The 15,629-nt window shown below is 40.2% G+C and overlaps 1 protein-coding gene across 3 annotated transcripts in view; it reads left to right on the forward strand.

Annotated features, from left to right (window-relative positions):
• The first annotated feature begins 5,004 nt into the window (after positions 1-5,004).
• Positions 5,005-15,629, forward strand: part of LOC124116973 (phosducin-like protein) — a 127,219-nt gene continuing 116,594 nt past the window's right edge. Inside the window, exons 1-2 of one of the 3 annotated variants that reach the window (XM_046478638.2) lie at positions 5,005-5,024; positions 7,921-8,098. In XM_046478638.2, the coding sequence (XP_046334594.2) occupies positions 5,020-5,024; positions 7,921-8,098 (183 nt within the window). In that variant the 5' untranslated portion in view covers positions 5,005-5,019. Of the gene's footprint in view, positions 5,025-5,079; positions 5,178-7,441; positions 7,471-7,920; positions 8,099-15,629 lie in introns of those variants that run through there. The other 2 variants (XM_046478639.2, XM_048401485.1) reach the window with 2 other exon arrangements.

A 15,629-nucleotide genomic window follows, 5' to 3' on the forward strand; every position in this document is an offset into this window, starting at 1 on the left:
AGAAAACTTTTGACTCCGTTGATCGTTATAAACTATGGTACTGTTTAAGAAATACTAGTTCTTCAGGGGAATATTAAAAGCTATGTATTCAAATATCAAATCTTGTGTTCGATGTGGTCACGATGTAACCGATTTCTTTGACTTTCCTGTTGGCTTAAGATGTAGCCGATACTGTTCTCATTTTATATTAGTGAATTATAGAATGAAGTTATGGCTAAGGGTAAATATGGTATTCAAATGTTTCTTTTTGCCGATGATGTCATTTTAGTATCCGATATTGTTGTTGGACTACAAAAACAGCTTAACATTTTGGAATGTTAAACCATACAGTGGAAATTATCAGTTAACTGTGATAAAACAAATATTGTCATTTTCAGAAGAGGGGGTCAGGTGGCACTGAATGAAAGATGTTTTTCGATGGTAAATGTGTTAATGTTCTGAGCCATTATACATATCTTGGTGTAATGTTTACCCACACAATGAACTTCAAGAAAAGTGTCTCCGACTTAATACCACGTGCAAAGAAGGCCTTAATCAATGTAATGTCTGTCTCGCAGAAAGTAGGAGCTTTTACACCGAATATATTTTCAAATTGTTTGATGCCCAAATCCTGTTATATGGATCAGAAGTATGGCGATTTCAGCGATAAGATTGTCTCGAAAGGGTACATATTTTTGCCTGTAAAAAGGTCTCACCGTTGGTCCATCAACACCCAATTGTATGGTCTATGGCGAGTGTGGCAGATACCCGTCTGACTACATATTTGTAATTCTTTTGCATATGGGCAAAGCTTCACTATCGATATGAAAAGTGTCTTGAAAGGCAGGAAGATTATGTTAAAAAATAACATTAAAAACACTTTCGCAATTGTTGATTTTGTGTGTTATGCTTAGTACTTTTTGACCAGCCCGTATCACAGATTTTAAAACAAACTATTCACGTACCTTTCAAACTCACATTGTGATTTTGTGTTGTGGATATATTTGGCCATTGGCTATCTTTGATTATAACAAACCATGGCAGCCAATGCTCCAGGAAAGACATAAAAAAATACAAAAGTAACTTTTATACCGATTAATAAAATATATGTTGTTCTGAAATATTAGAATGAGTAAAGTGGACATGTAATTATAGAGATCGCTGAATTTGCTCAGGTCATTCATATATTTTTTTATGGTACGTAACCGAGGTATTACAACGTCCATGTTGGAAGAACGACGAATACTTTCAGGGGTTCATGGAATTTATGCTGTCCAGTTCGATTGGGGAAATGAAGATCCTGACACAAGAAATATGGAGAAATGATGATTACCGTATTCGACGTAATAAGCGCCCAGGGCGCTCTCAAAATTAGAAATAGGGGGCTCTTATTAGAATATTATTTTGGTGGGAAAAAACAGAGTCAAATTTAATTGCCCATAATTAAGGGTGCATATAACAAACGAGTTCGTATTATACGCGAATATATAAGTGTTGTGTACACTGATCTATCGGAAGGGGTGCTAATTGGGATTGTTCACTGGCCAATATATTAGCAAATATCACCGTGGGCGCTTATTACGTCGAATACTGTAACCCTAAAACATAATATAGTAGGCTTAAAGTACTGGTGCACAATAACATGAACCTATTGTATAATGCATACCATGAGCATCACTTAACTATGTATATATACACAAAGAAAAAAGTTAAGCACATCCGTATTTCTGAACCATGACAAATAGCAAAAATCATGGCATGGGATGACTGACCACAGGAGCTGGGCGATACCAATGTCATCGGATAGAACAAACAGTTGACAACAAATAAAGAAGATATTGGTGAGTTGTGATTGAAATTTACTGACAAAAACATCATGGTAACACAGGTACTTTTTTTTACCTTAGAAAATACCTCAAAAAGTATGGAGCTGCAGGATTAAGTAAACGAGTTACTTTTGATGTTTCATGTGAAAATGTTCCTTAAAGTCTCTACTTCACATGACACGTGAAACAGATCAGTAGCGGGTTTAACCGCCACGTGCCCGGATGACGCATTTCACCCTACGTCTCATGCATGCATCCAGTCAGACTTTGCAATTGGATCTGTTGATGGGTCAACCAACAACAACTACTCCTGATGCAATGCTGCTTCCAATTGGCGTAAATCTTGTACATGAGGATCTCGTGCCCGTATGCGCCGCCCCAGAATATCCCAAACATGTTCAAGGGGGTTCAAATCTGGGTTCATTGCTGGCCAGGGTAGAGTCGTTATTGCATTGACCCACATGTAATCCACGACTGCATGCAAACGATGAGGCCTGGCATTGTCATCCATGTACTGAGGTCGAGTAGCAAGAGGGTGGTTGTCAAAATGAGGAACGACGACTGGCCTCAAAACGTACCGGATGAACTGAGCCCCAAACCGTTACCGAGTCCCCGCCGTATGCAACAGTCGGTTTAATGTTCCTGGGGGTGTAGGCCGTGTTCCGGTGCCTCCAAACTCTCGTTCTTCCATCAGTGACGTGGAGCAGAAAAGGACTTTCGTCTGACCAATGAATCCGTCTCCAAGTTCTGAGATTCCAGTTCTGTCGCGCAATACACTATGCTAAACGAGCAGCTTTGTGGTGATCTCTCAACAAGGGACGCTTTATGACTCGTCTAGCCTTCAGTCCTGCTGCTTTCAGTCGGTTCCTGGCGGTTCTGGTGCTGAAACGACGATTGGGCAACCACAGCTGTTTCAGACGAGTACTTGTTAAAAAGGGTTCTCGGCGTATGAGACGAAGAAGGTCCCTGTCTTCGCGATGTGTCGTCACAGGAGGTCTTACGGATCTGGGACGGTCCTGTAAATCATCGGTCTGAGCATGGTTTTCGACTACACGGCTTACGACAGTGTGAGCTTAAGAAAGCAACTTTAACGTTTGGATATACTGCTTTTAGAGATACTCGAGGGTAGCATGCTGCACGGGCATACCATGCATGGCACGTGAGCTTTCGTCACGCATGACTGATTACACCATCTCGAGAAAACATAATTCTTCCCGTAATTATATCTTTCATGACTGTTACAAATATTGGGACCAAACAATGATGAAATATATTAGGGTGTGCTTAACTTTTTTTTCTTAGTGTATATTTGAGTCCAATGTATTAATGACTTGGCCAGGCCAAGCTGATAATTGCTCTAACTTAATCAATTTTTTCCCTTATAAGATCACACACTAACTACCAACTGAGGATTACACTAAAATTATTACATCGTGGATCCGAGGTCAAAGTCATGGGTTACATAATACTTACACAAGTATCTTTTAAACCTCATATTTATTAAGATGTTGTTTGGATGCTTGGCATATTTAGCCTGTAAGTAGAGGTCTCAGTTTAATTAGTTTTATTTAAAGGTCAAGGTCACTCGAGTGCTTTCAGTTTAAATATTTATGTAATAGAAAATAGAAAACAAGCATATTATGAAAACAAATATAGTAATAAGTTTTCATAATAATGACTTCCTGAAACATTGGTTATTTTTTTCACGAAACATGGGGTATAAGGTTGACACAATCACAGTGGTATTGATGATACTGTTGACATAGATACATCTACAGTGGTAAAGTTATTAATATTTGTGCACAATTAATCTGTTCAAAGTAATAGATACATTGTTGTAATGTTATTTTATAATGAAGTAGATCAGAGTTTAAGAGAATCGAGGTCGGAGATACACATAGTGTGCTTTCAATAGAGCTTGTTTAGCTGTAGATGTTGTGGCACTTTATTGACTTTTGAACCCAAAAGGCACATTTTGGACACCACTGGAGAAACTTAAGCATGCCTAGACTCAAGTATTCAAAATTCAAAGAAAATAGTCCCGTGTTGTTATGATCAGTATCTCCACAGGAATGTAAGAGGCCGGACAGCACAAGCTACACTGCTTCGTGAAACCAAATGAAGAGCCTCTGGATCACAATGCTTGTGACTGTTGGCACGGCCCCCCTGCCAGTGCAGCAGCATCATGGGTGATGATGCAAGGAATGGTTTCCATATACTGTACGCATTTGAGCAAAGATTTCCTGTGTGGCTATGTAGATAAATCATTGTTCTGATTCAAAGCCACTATTAAAGGAGACATGCCAAGAATACCATGTAACCAGGGATTCATATGCAGCCATAGATAGAACTCCTACAAAGGTCTGGTTGTTGAGCTCCAGCTTCTTCTGAACTCAATAGTCTGTATACAACATTGCTCTTTTAAGAAATAAACAAGCTTTAGTCACTCACTATGTCATTTCAAATATACTTTGGAACACAGAGCGAATAATTAAGGCTTGTGATATTCGATTTTAAAAATTGACCACTTTAAGTGTACAGTAAATTGACATAATATTAGAAATCCTAAACCTAGCATTCCAGGGTCGATGATCCTGATGACATGTCAGTACCATCAGCATCTGTGGCAGGGATAAGTGAGATTTATGTGACTGTCGGTATTATACTCTGTAGAAATACTCGACCCTTGCATCCCAAGATCGGCGGTTCCGTTGAAATATGAGGGGTCTGCAATCACCATCGGTATCAGTATCATGCGTGATGTGGGGAAAGTGAGTGTTATGTCACTGTCGGTATTACTTTCTGCAGAAACCTAAGGGATGATTCTGTTATCAATGTGGTTATGGTCGGAGTGATCATTATCTCAAATATGCAATGTTAGCCGAGTCCAGGATAATTACACGTTCAATGAATTGTATCCATATTCACATGCTGTTATTTGGCTAATTCGAAAAATGTCCTTTTGTTCAAAAATGAAGAAGCTTGTTTTTTTCCAAAATAAAGTTTCATGTGTCCGTTTTGAATCTTTACAAAAAAGTGTTTTGATCAAATTTGCTGGTCCGTTTTGACTAACTTCAGGATAGGCCCTACCCATCATGACCTCGAAACACATTGCAAAGTGAGCGAAAACAGGATACGTTGGTATGTGGGGCTAAGGATGAACATTACTATCACTTCACAATGAAGTACATTTGATATTTAAAGTAGTTTACCAATGCTGTAAGTAAAGCTTCTGGTGTTACATGCAATGGCAAGCATATTCCTAAAAAGAAATAGTGCAGGTTCGGTTGCAGCTGTTTTAGATTATTGCCGTTTGCTTTATAGATGAAGAGAGCTATCAATTGTCGCATCGGTCGCATCGGAATAGTCTACGTATGTACATATCTGTAGAAAAAAACAGTACATTGTTTGCCTACCTCACGCCGATAAACATGAATTGACACAGATAGGAGAAATGATTACCGCAAGCATCTTTTGTAGCGATGTTATCCTGCGACTTCCAAGAAAGGGACACAACTGTGCACTCAACAGTAGAAAGTGTATCTTTTCTTGATGTTATTTTCATGTAGAAAAATATTTTAATTTAGGTAGATTTCTATCTTCAAATCCAACTTATTGTATGTTTTTTAAAACAGGAACGTTTATTCTTTTGTAGTTTTTCGATTTGGGTTGTAGCTAAAGGATTTGAAGCAAAATGATAAAATGACAAAATCGCTTTGGAATAATTCTCTAGATCTATAGCCATTGGCTTTTTCTCGTCTCTATACAGAGTTAGAAATTAATTTTTATTTTCACTAGTCGACAGAAGTCATCTGCTACAGAAATGCTGACATCTACCTAATAATAATGTGGTAGTCCACAAGGAAATATCCTGCCTAAATTTAGGAGCAGATTTATGTAATTTTGAATCCTGCTATAGATCTAGATCTATATGGCAGAAATATTGGCATATTGCCCGTGCAATGTCTTAACTCACTTGGTAGCATAGGACCACACATAGAGTCTAGTCCCTCACCATGCTACTCCTTAACCAAGTGCCGACTGCCTACCTGGCCTGGTGGTAGAGCGTCTGCCTGGAGAGATAAGGACAGGGGGTTTGATCCCCAGGCATGTTATACCAACACATGTATAATTACGATACTTGCTGTTGCCCTGTCTGGCGCTCGGCATAAGAGGCTAAAACAAGGACTGAATCAGTCAGTTTACTGTGTCTGAGTGGGGTATTCATGTTAAACTGAGACATCGTATCTCAGTGGGCTAGCACTGAAAAAAGGGCAATAGTCCGGACTAGTACAAGCAGCCACATGCAATCTCTCTCTCTCTCTCTCACACACACACATGAATGCACGCGCACATACACACACACACACACACACACACACACACACACACACACACACACACACACACAGGTGCATGCATATAAGTGCAAAAATCTTGGAATGCAATGTTAAACTCTATTTCACCTCACCTCATCTCACCCTTAGTGCCACATTACCATTTATAGTTCCGAGGAAACATCTCTTTTCAACTGTGAATTATCCTTCATGGTGCCTGGCCATCAGTCAGCTTTTCTGATGTCAACTACAATAGACTGAAGGGGTCGTGATTAGTTCATATGCAGACTGTTTCAAAGATTTTGTTACGATAAGAATGACAGTTTGGAATACTATGTCAATGAAATTCCAGTTACCGGTACATCCATATAGGTTTCATTGTCCATGCTCTTTCATTAGTGAGTGAGTGAGTGAGTGAGTATGGTTTTAAGCCGCTTTTAGCAATATTCCAGCAATATCACGGCGGGGGACACCAGAAATGGGCTTCACACATTGTACCCATGTCGGGAATCGAACCCGGGTCTTCGGCGTGATGAGCGAACGCTTTAACCACTAGGCTTCCCGACCGCCCCACTTTCATTAGTGATGAAAACAACTTCAGGGTAATTGACATCAGACATTTTCAAAGGACAAAAACTGAAAGATGGCTAAATAGTCAAACCAATCTTTAAAGTGACATCACTTTGTATTGTACATCAGTATTATTAATTATTAATTAAAAAAGTTTATGCTAACTTACTATCACCAATGAGTAAGTACACATGATTTCAATCAAAATCATTGAAACATTTTTATCGGAATCAAATCTATTCAACAAACTTATTTTCGATCACTTATGATACAAGCATCCCATTGTTTTGCAATGACGCAGACTGATTATTTTGACTTTGGATGTTATTGCATGATATTACAGCGAGAGCCCACCTTCCCGAGACAGGTGGGCCATGTTGAAAGAATGACAAAGACCCTACATTGGATCTGATGGCCCAGGGTGTGGAGGTTCTGGCTACTCTACTTACAGATGAAATAATACTATAAAGGCCTATATGGCATCACAAGGCCAGGCCAAATTGAGCTGCGTGGTGACTTACATTGCCAAACAATAATGTTAATAGATAATTAATGCTACGGCCCAAATGACGAAAACGTCGCTTCCCGACCAGCGCTGCAGGTCTAATGGAAGCAAATGCTACCAGGACCAATTTTGTTGCAACATGTTTTGATAAATATTTTTTTAATATATAAATGATGCTAAGGCCCAATTTTCATTTGTTGAATATATTGAAAACAGGAGAATGAGAGTACCATGGCTTTATGCAGAGCTCCAGGTAACTTTTTAAGCAATTGAGTTTTTACTCTAGGGTTTCTATTTTAATTTGGTTATTACATTTTTCATGGAGTAACCAATATTTTTTCACTCATCTTTTCATCACTCTATGGGTTATCCCCAAATTAGTGAACATTTTAAGATTTAAAAAAAATGAAATTATATTTTAGATGAATATAACTGTTCTAAATATATAGGCTTGACTCGGAAAGTAAATTAGCTCATAATTGTGTTTAAGAAATTAGCTCCTTTGTACGCATGCTAAAAAAGCTTTAGTTGGTATTTACGCATGCTGTTTTTATACATTTGAGTTTTTCATTTAATGCATGCGTTTCTGTACGCAAGTTAATTGAAAGCAATTGGGTTTCGAATATTTTTCGGGGGTATTGTACGCAAATACGCTGCTTATCTGTAGCTCTGTTGGTGTTAACTGAATGTGGTATATTTTCAGTGTTGTCATGGCTCTGAGTCTGGATGACAAGTTGCTTGGAGAAAAAACTCATTACTACTGCAGTAGCAGTGAGGGAGAGGAAGAATCAGATTCAGAAAATTCACCAGTGGAAGCTGAAATCTTGAAGCAAGATCAGACTAACACAGATATCAACTCATACCAGGGTACTTGCGTAAATGTAAGACTAGTTCAGTTTTTCTTTGTGTGTGAGTGCGTGTGTGTCTATCCACTAATCATAATTATTCAGCCCAATGTAAACAGGGATGCTGTACATTTTGACAGAATTTGACTGCTCTGCACTAAGATTTGAGGAGATCCCATTAAGGGTGAGATCAGAACAACGTTTCATCCAACCAATCAGAGCACCATACCTGTGGTCATGAGCTTCATGGTGAATGCCTAAGCCCTGCATCACTTCGGGCTTTCCTCCCACTTTAAACTGACACATCATGATATGACTGGAATACTGTTAAAAGCAGCTTTAAACCCAACTCACTCACACTCACTCCAACCAATCAGAGCTTCCCTTACCAGTTCAGGAAAGTGACAGTCAGATTATGTTTTTTAATCATGCAACCTCGACAAGGTTATCACAGGGTATTCCGAATGACAGCTAGTTGATTATTTTGATGGAATAAATCATACAGACTGTGACTGATTTCATCAAAATCATCAACTAACTTGCTTCAGTGGGATAAAAAAAATCAATAGTGTAGTATGCTGGGCATTTCTTTATATTTGGAGAATAACATTATCAGCTGTGGACACATTGTGTCCCAATCTACGGGTGATTCAGTTGAAAAAATACCAAATATGATAACTGAAAAGACTTTTTAGTGTTTGTTCAACAGCGTTAATCTGATCATGGTTGCTTTAGATAGTAGAGAGTTGGTGCGATCGGCCAATCAGTTTGCACACAGTTTTAATGAAATTCATTTAAACAATATTAGATGAAGCCATGAATAACATTAATATAGCTAATCGGCTCAGTGTGCTGGATGAGGCTCTTGCTGCACAGATCTTGCGTACCTCTTCTATCCTTAGAGTTAGCTGTGCTAGGTTACACCTAACTCTCTCCTTAGCCCTTGGATCCCTTTCTGATCAAACACCCCCTTGCGATCATTAAGGTTAGTTGCTCCTTTCTGATCACTGGAATTCATGTCTTACGCACAACCCCCACCCTACACAGCTGTATTTAAAGCACACAAGGCTGGTTGTCTCGGTCAACATGGAAGAATGTTTTGTGTGCTTTTGATAACATACATTAGATATCATGAGGATTTATTGAAGTTGAATTCTGTGATTTACAGCACCTCTAGCTGCATCAATTTTTGGCAAAATTGGGCCATACTAAACAACCTGTTCCTGGGTAGCCTAGTGGTTAAAGCGTTCGCTCGTCACGCCGAAGACCCGGGTTCGATTCCCGATATGGGTACAATGTGTGAAGCCCATTTCTGGTGACCCCCGCCGTGATATTGCTGCAATATGGCTAAAAGTGGTGTAAAACCATACTCTCTCACTCACTCCATCAGCTTGGGTTGACTGTCATTGAGTTCAAGTCCAAACTCACTCTGTCCTTTTGTCTTCAATTTATCAGAGGCCTGTTTCCGACCCAATTCACCTGCAACCTTGCCTTTGTTGGTGGACGTTGGAGTAGAATGTCTTCGGCAGCGTTTACTTGACTGTGCTAAAACAATGCTACATCTGTTCATTGACGCCTCCAAACAAGGATGGGGAGCTCATCTGGAGGCTCAGACAACCTCAGGGCTGTGGTCAGGAAGAGTGTCACTGGCACAGCAACAATTTAGAATTGGAAGCACTCCTGTCGCACATTTGCAGGCCATTCTTTGAAACGCCCAGTTGACAACATCACCGTGGTGTGGTGTCTGCTCTCTGCTCTCTGCTGGTGCAGACGTTCCACTTCTTCCAACTAGTAGACCATCTTGACCTCCGCTTCGTAGTTCAACACATTCCAGGATGCCGGAACACACTAGCGGATGCGCTGTCAAGATCAGACAAGGTGGCTCCCATGGAATGGAAGTTACATCCCAAGGTGTTCGCCATGATTTGCCGGTGGATCGACCATCCCAACATCGTCCTGTTTGCCACCAGTCGGAACTTCCAGCTGAACTACATCTCTCTGACAATGAATGCATTATTGTATGTGGCGGTATCAAATGATAAAATATTGTATTAAGTAAGAGAGGGTGAGTGAGTATGGTTTCATGACCTAGGATTACATGTTTCTTCACGGTACCATTGAAGGATACAGGTCTGCTCTAACTTCAGTTCTCCAGCAGGGGCGATCGGGTAGCCCAGTGGTTAAAGCGTTCGCTCGTCACACCAGGACCCGGGTTCGATTCCCGACATGGGTACAATGTGTGAAGCCCATTTCTGGTGTCCCCCCGCCTTGATATTGCTGGAATATTGCTAAAAGCGGCGTAAAACCATACTCACTCACTCACTCACTCACACTCACTCACTCACACTCACTCACTCACTCACTCACTCACTCACTCACTCACTCACTCCAGCATGATGGACTAACCATAGTGGATCATCCTGTCCTCAACAGCCTAATGAGATCTTTTCTGGAAGTTGTCAAGATTCCACGTATATCCCAAGTACACTGGAATCTCTTGTGTGTATTATCTGCTCTTTTGGAAAAGCTGTATGAATCATTGGCACCTGCCTCGTTGTTGCATAAGGAAACAGCGTTCAACTTAGCCATAGGATGTGTTGGGGCAGCTTAGTGGTTAAAGCGTTTGCTTAAGCCAAAACCCCGGGTTCGATTACCCGCATGGGTACGATGTGTGAAACACAGTACCACATAGGAGACAAAGTACCGCATAGGAGGCACAGTACCACATAGGAGACACAGTATCGCATAGGAGACACAGTACCACATAGGAGACACAGTACCGCATAGGAGACAGTACCACATAGGAGACACAGTACCGCATAGGAGACAGTACCACATAGGAGACACAGTACCGCATAGGAGACACAGTATCGCATAGGAGACACAGTACTGCATAGGAGACACGGTACCACATAGGAGACACAGTACCGCCTACGTGACAGTACCACATAGGAGACACAGTACCGCATAGGAGACACAGTACCACATAGGAGACACAGTACGGCATAGGAGACAAAGTACCGCATAGGAGACACTGTACCGCATAGGAGACACAGTACCGCATAGGAGACACAGTACCGCAAAGGAGACACAGTACTGCATAGGAGACACAGTACCACATAGGAGACACAGTACTGCCTAGGAGACAGTACCACATAGGAGACACAGTACCGCATAGGAGACACAGTACCACATAGGAGACAGTACCACATAGGAGACACAGTACCGCATAGGACACAGTACCACATAGGAGACACAGTACTGCATAGGAGACACAGTACCACATAGGACACAGTACCACATAGGAGACACAGTACCGCATAGGAGACACAGTATCGCCTAGGAGACAGTACCACATAGGAGACACAGTACCGCATAGGAGACACAGTACCCCATAGGAGACACAGTACCGCATAGGAGACACAGTACCGCATAGGAGACAGTACCACATAGGAGACACACTACCGCATAGCAGACAGTACCACATAGGAGACACAGTACCACATAGGAGACACAGTACCACATAGGAGACACAGTACCGCATAGGAGACAGTACCACATAGGAGACACACTACCGCATAGCAGACAGTACCACATAGGAGACACAGTACCACATAGGAGACACAGTACCGCATAGGAGACACAGTACCACATAGGAGACACAGTACCGCATAGGAGACACAGTACCGCAAAGGAGACACAGTACCGCATAGTACACAATTTCACGTTCATACGTTCTTAACAAGCCTGTTCTTGAAATGACGTAAGCACTGACGGACTACTTCCAAATTCCTGGGAAAACCCCTGGGAATTCCCTAGCACGAATACATACAGAAGTTCTTTCTGAACATTTAGACCCTTTAATCTTGAACTCAGCGTTTCAGCATACATTGAGAAACGTCAGAGACTTTGACTGCATGGTCGTTCACGAAAATCCTTGCTACGACCCATCCTACTGAACAAAACGAAGAAATGCACTTCCAAACTATCATAGTATCGACTTGATCCATGTCTAGGCTGACAGTGGCAGTCTACAGCAATCTATGAATTTACCTTAGTGCCTATTTGACACATATTTCATCACCTTTCAATGATCGGCCAGATGATCAATGATGACAAAAACATGTAACCGCCACTGGTTAATTAACAACTTCCGAAATCTTTCCCGTCAAGTTTATCGTGTTGGCCATTTTGACGTCTCGTACTTGACGTAAATGTATAACGACACACTGTCATTGTGACTGACTTACTGAGGTAGTTCTTAATAGACCTTTCTCATCTAATGGTGATATAAGTTGAATACATGTGTTGTTTAAGATGTTTCTGAAGAGCAAGTTGTGAATATGATACGCTCATGTCACTTTTCTTTTTGAAGAACTATTTTATGTCTCGTTCATACAGCTTGGCCCTCACTCTTTGAAGATTAATACTCCAATGAACTCACACAAAGTGAAAGTCAATTCTTAAATGCTTACACTGTGGTATAGGGTTACAGGTATACAAAAAGCCACAATACGATGCTTATCTTGAAAAACTAGACAGGATGTGATGTGAATCTTGATATGCCAGAATAGCATAAAGAAATGAAAAGACTATTAATTTTAAAGAAACATTAAGTCACTTACATGATGGCGAAGATGTGTTCTCAGTTGAGGTGAGTGACACACAGACTGTTTCTTCCTTGTCACAAGAAGTAAAAGACGCCATAATGGTCCCAAATGGTCCAAAACAGGGGATTATTGGGATGCAGGCAGCTTTTCAAACTGAGTGGGGGTGCCCTATGTTTTAAGCATTGTGATTGGCTGTTGAGTAAACATGAAAAAGTTGAAAAACTAGAAACGTTTAGTGTGTAAAGTTGACAACGGGGAACATTTATGAACAACGAATAGCTGGTATAACAAGATAGGGTTATCAATTTCATTAAGTAAGCCAAAAACATTTAATTTTAAACTTATGCTTTCACACACTATGCAGTTCTTCCTTCATCTTTCAATCCTTATGTAGAAATGTGCTTGAACAAGGTTTCCAGCTTCTAAAAACATTTCACCCGAACTCATCCCAGCATCACCATGATCACCACACATTTAAATGAGTCACGCATTGTAATCCTGTGCATGTGGCCTTTCACGACTTGATCACCTGACTACCCCCGCCACATCATTCTATTTCTTATCGCCATGCTGTGTAGCTGTGGTTTGAGTGTTTAGAGAATACATTTTTTAAACTTCTTTTTGTGTGAGCTACCTCATTATTTGTAATAACATCTATGACACTAATTGAAGGAGAGGATGGGAATGGAACATGATAAACACCAGGGCTGCAAAAATTGCAGACGTACTTACTGCTGATCATCATCATTGCTGTGATTGTCTAGGCCTTTGCTTTAAGGACCACATATGTTCCCGGTGATCTCACCTCTCAGAGGAGGCTTTCCATTTATATTTACGCAAATACCACAAGGGTAATGTTGACCAATGTGTCACCAAACCGGTTGTCCCCTCAACCGGGACAGACATGAAACCACCTTCAAGGTCTACCATACCACCCTTGTTGGTTCAAGACGATGGCGTCAGTAGTATAGGTAATTGGGATTCTGGACCACTTCCACTGGAGCCAGATTTATGTACCTATACCACCACTACAGGGGGAATTTTTTATGTGTAAACGCTGATGCGATTCCACGATCCTCATGAGTCAAAGTTGAATTGGCTCTAGCTCACCACTACCTGGATCCAATCAATATGATAACATTAGTACAAAAACGATGATGAGACTAAACTAAATTGTAATGAAAATATTCTCTATTATTTTTATTCATACGTATACCATTATTTTTAACAAAGTGATATTCAACATTTTTACTAAGTTCTTTGTTCATTTTACTAGGAGACCAGACTATATACTCTTCTTGGTAATTGGAAAGAAATAATTGATGTATAATATATACCTTGTGGTAATTCTCTCCATTTGATAATTTTGTCCCTGAGCATAAATGCTTCGATAGCTTTTTCAAGTTCGTCCTTTGTTGGTTTGTAATTCTCCATTATTATATGCTTACGTAAGCATTCGTTTAAATGTGATCCGACGATAGTAAGCAATCTATTTTTAATCTCCAACCAATTCTTTAGTTTTGGCCTGGAATAGTTGACGCGCTTGTTGTCTCCCCTGTTCTATAAACTTTTTTTTCTCGTCTTCGCTAATAGCACTGGTCTTCCGAGAATTTGATCGAATCTCCTGCTTCATTGCATTGTATTTTGTGAGTTCTGACAACACTAAACGAAACTCATCCTCGGATATCTTACAATCAGCCATCGCCGTTGAAATATGATCCTCAATGCTGTTCAACTTTGCTTCGGCGAGTATCCGAATATTATCATGTTTTAATGCTTTCTTTTGCAACCTACGAGAAATGAATTTTATCATTATTCCTGCCAGTCCTGAGACTCTGGCGGCTATTTCCATGCCAAGTAGGATAGGCGCGGCGAATTTAGTTGATAATAAACCGACACCAGCCACATCGAGTCCCATGCCAGCTGTTACAAGCACGGTGTCAACTCCGTCGAGAGCATTCACGGCTCTGCAATACTTTTTATACAATCCAAGTCTCAACTCCCTCTCCTTCTCTATTAGATGTTTTATGTCGCTTATTTGATGTAATCGAAATCCATCAACAGTATCCATCTTTTCATCAAGCGCCGGATATAACCCATAGTGTATATTATTATATTATATAATAGTCTTTAATTGGTCTTGCTTAAATGTTTTGAGAGTATACACCTTATCAAATGTATATTATACGGCATGAATATCTTAGTAAGAGAAATGCTGTCACTTTTAATAATTTGGACCCCCCTCAAGGTATACTCCCATATAAATAATACTGCAACGTTGATGCTCGTGTTTCTTTAGCCATTTAATCTAAAGACCTGGTAATATTTCAAAGGCATCTTCTGGTGCATCTCCAAACAAGACTTCAATAATAAGCGTAGAAAGATCAGGTATTGCACTCAAGTTATCTTTAATATCATTGAATTCAGACGACTAAATAACATATAACCTGGGTTTTCTGGCAGGGGAGAGACTAACACACTTTTTCGTTTTGAGGGGATATAAGCCCCGAGTACGACCCCACTATTTATTATCTTAGTTAAATTATGTGCCTTACCCGTCATCACATATGGTGGGGTAATGACGATATTCAGTAGCCACTCGAGTAGTATAGATGATGGGGGTTCTGGCTCACTTCCACTAGAGCCAGATCCATATACCTATACCACGACTACAGGGGGAATTTTTTATGTCAAAATGATGATGCAATTTATCAATCGTCATGACATCGTATTAAAAGAATCATCAATATTAATTAATAATGAATAAAATTTACTATAGCCCACAAGGATATTGGAAAGGTATAGGAGCAATACAAAAATTAGCCACTGCGGCTAAGGTATCTAAAGATGTGGCCAAGGATTAGTTAAAGAAACAAGTGATGTGGCAAATATACTTACCAGCACCGCGTTATATACCGAGGAAGAAGTTTGATATTTTTACAACGAATGAAGTTCAT

Source organism: Haliotis rufescens, unplaced genomic scaffold, assembly GCF_023055435.1.
Source record: "Haliotis rufescens isolate VD_foot unplaced genomic scaffold, xgHalRufe1.0.p SCAF_22, whole genome shotgun sequence".
NCBI lineage: Eukaryota > Metazoa > Mollusca > Gastropoda > Lepetellida > Haliotidae > Haliotis > Haliotis rufescens.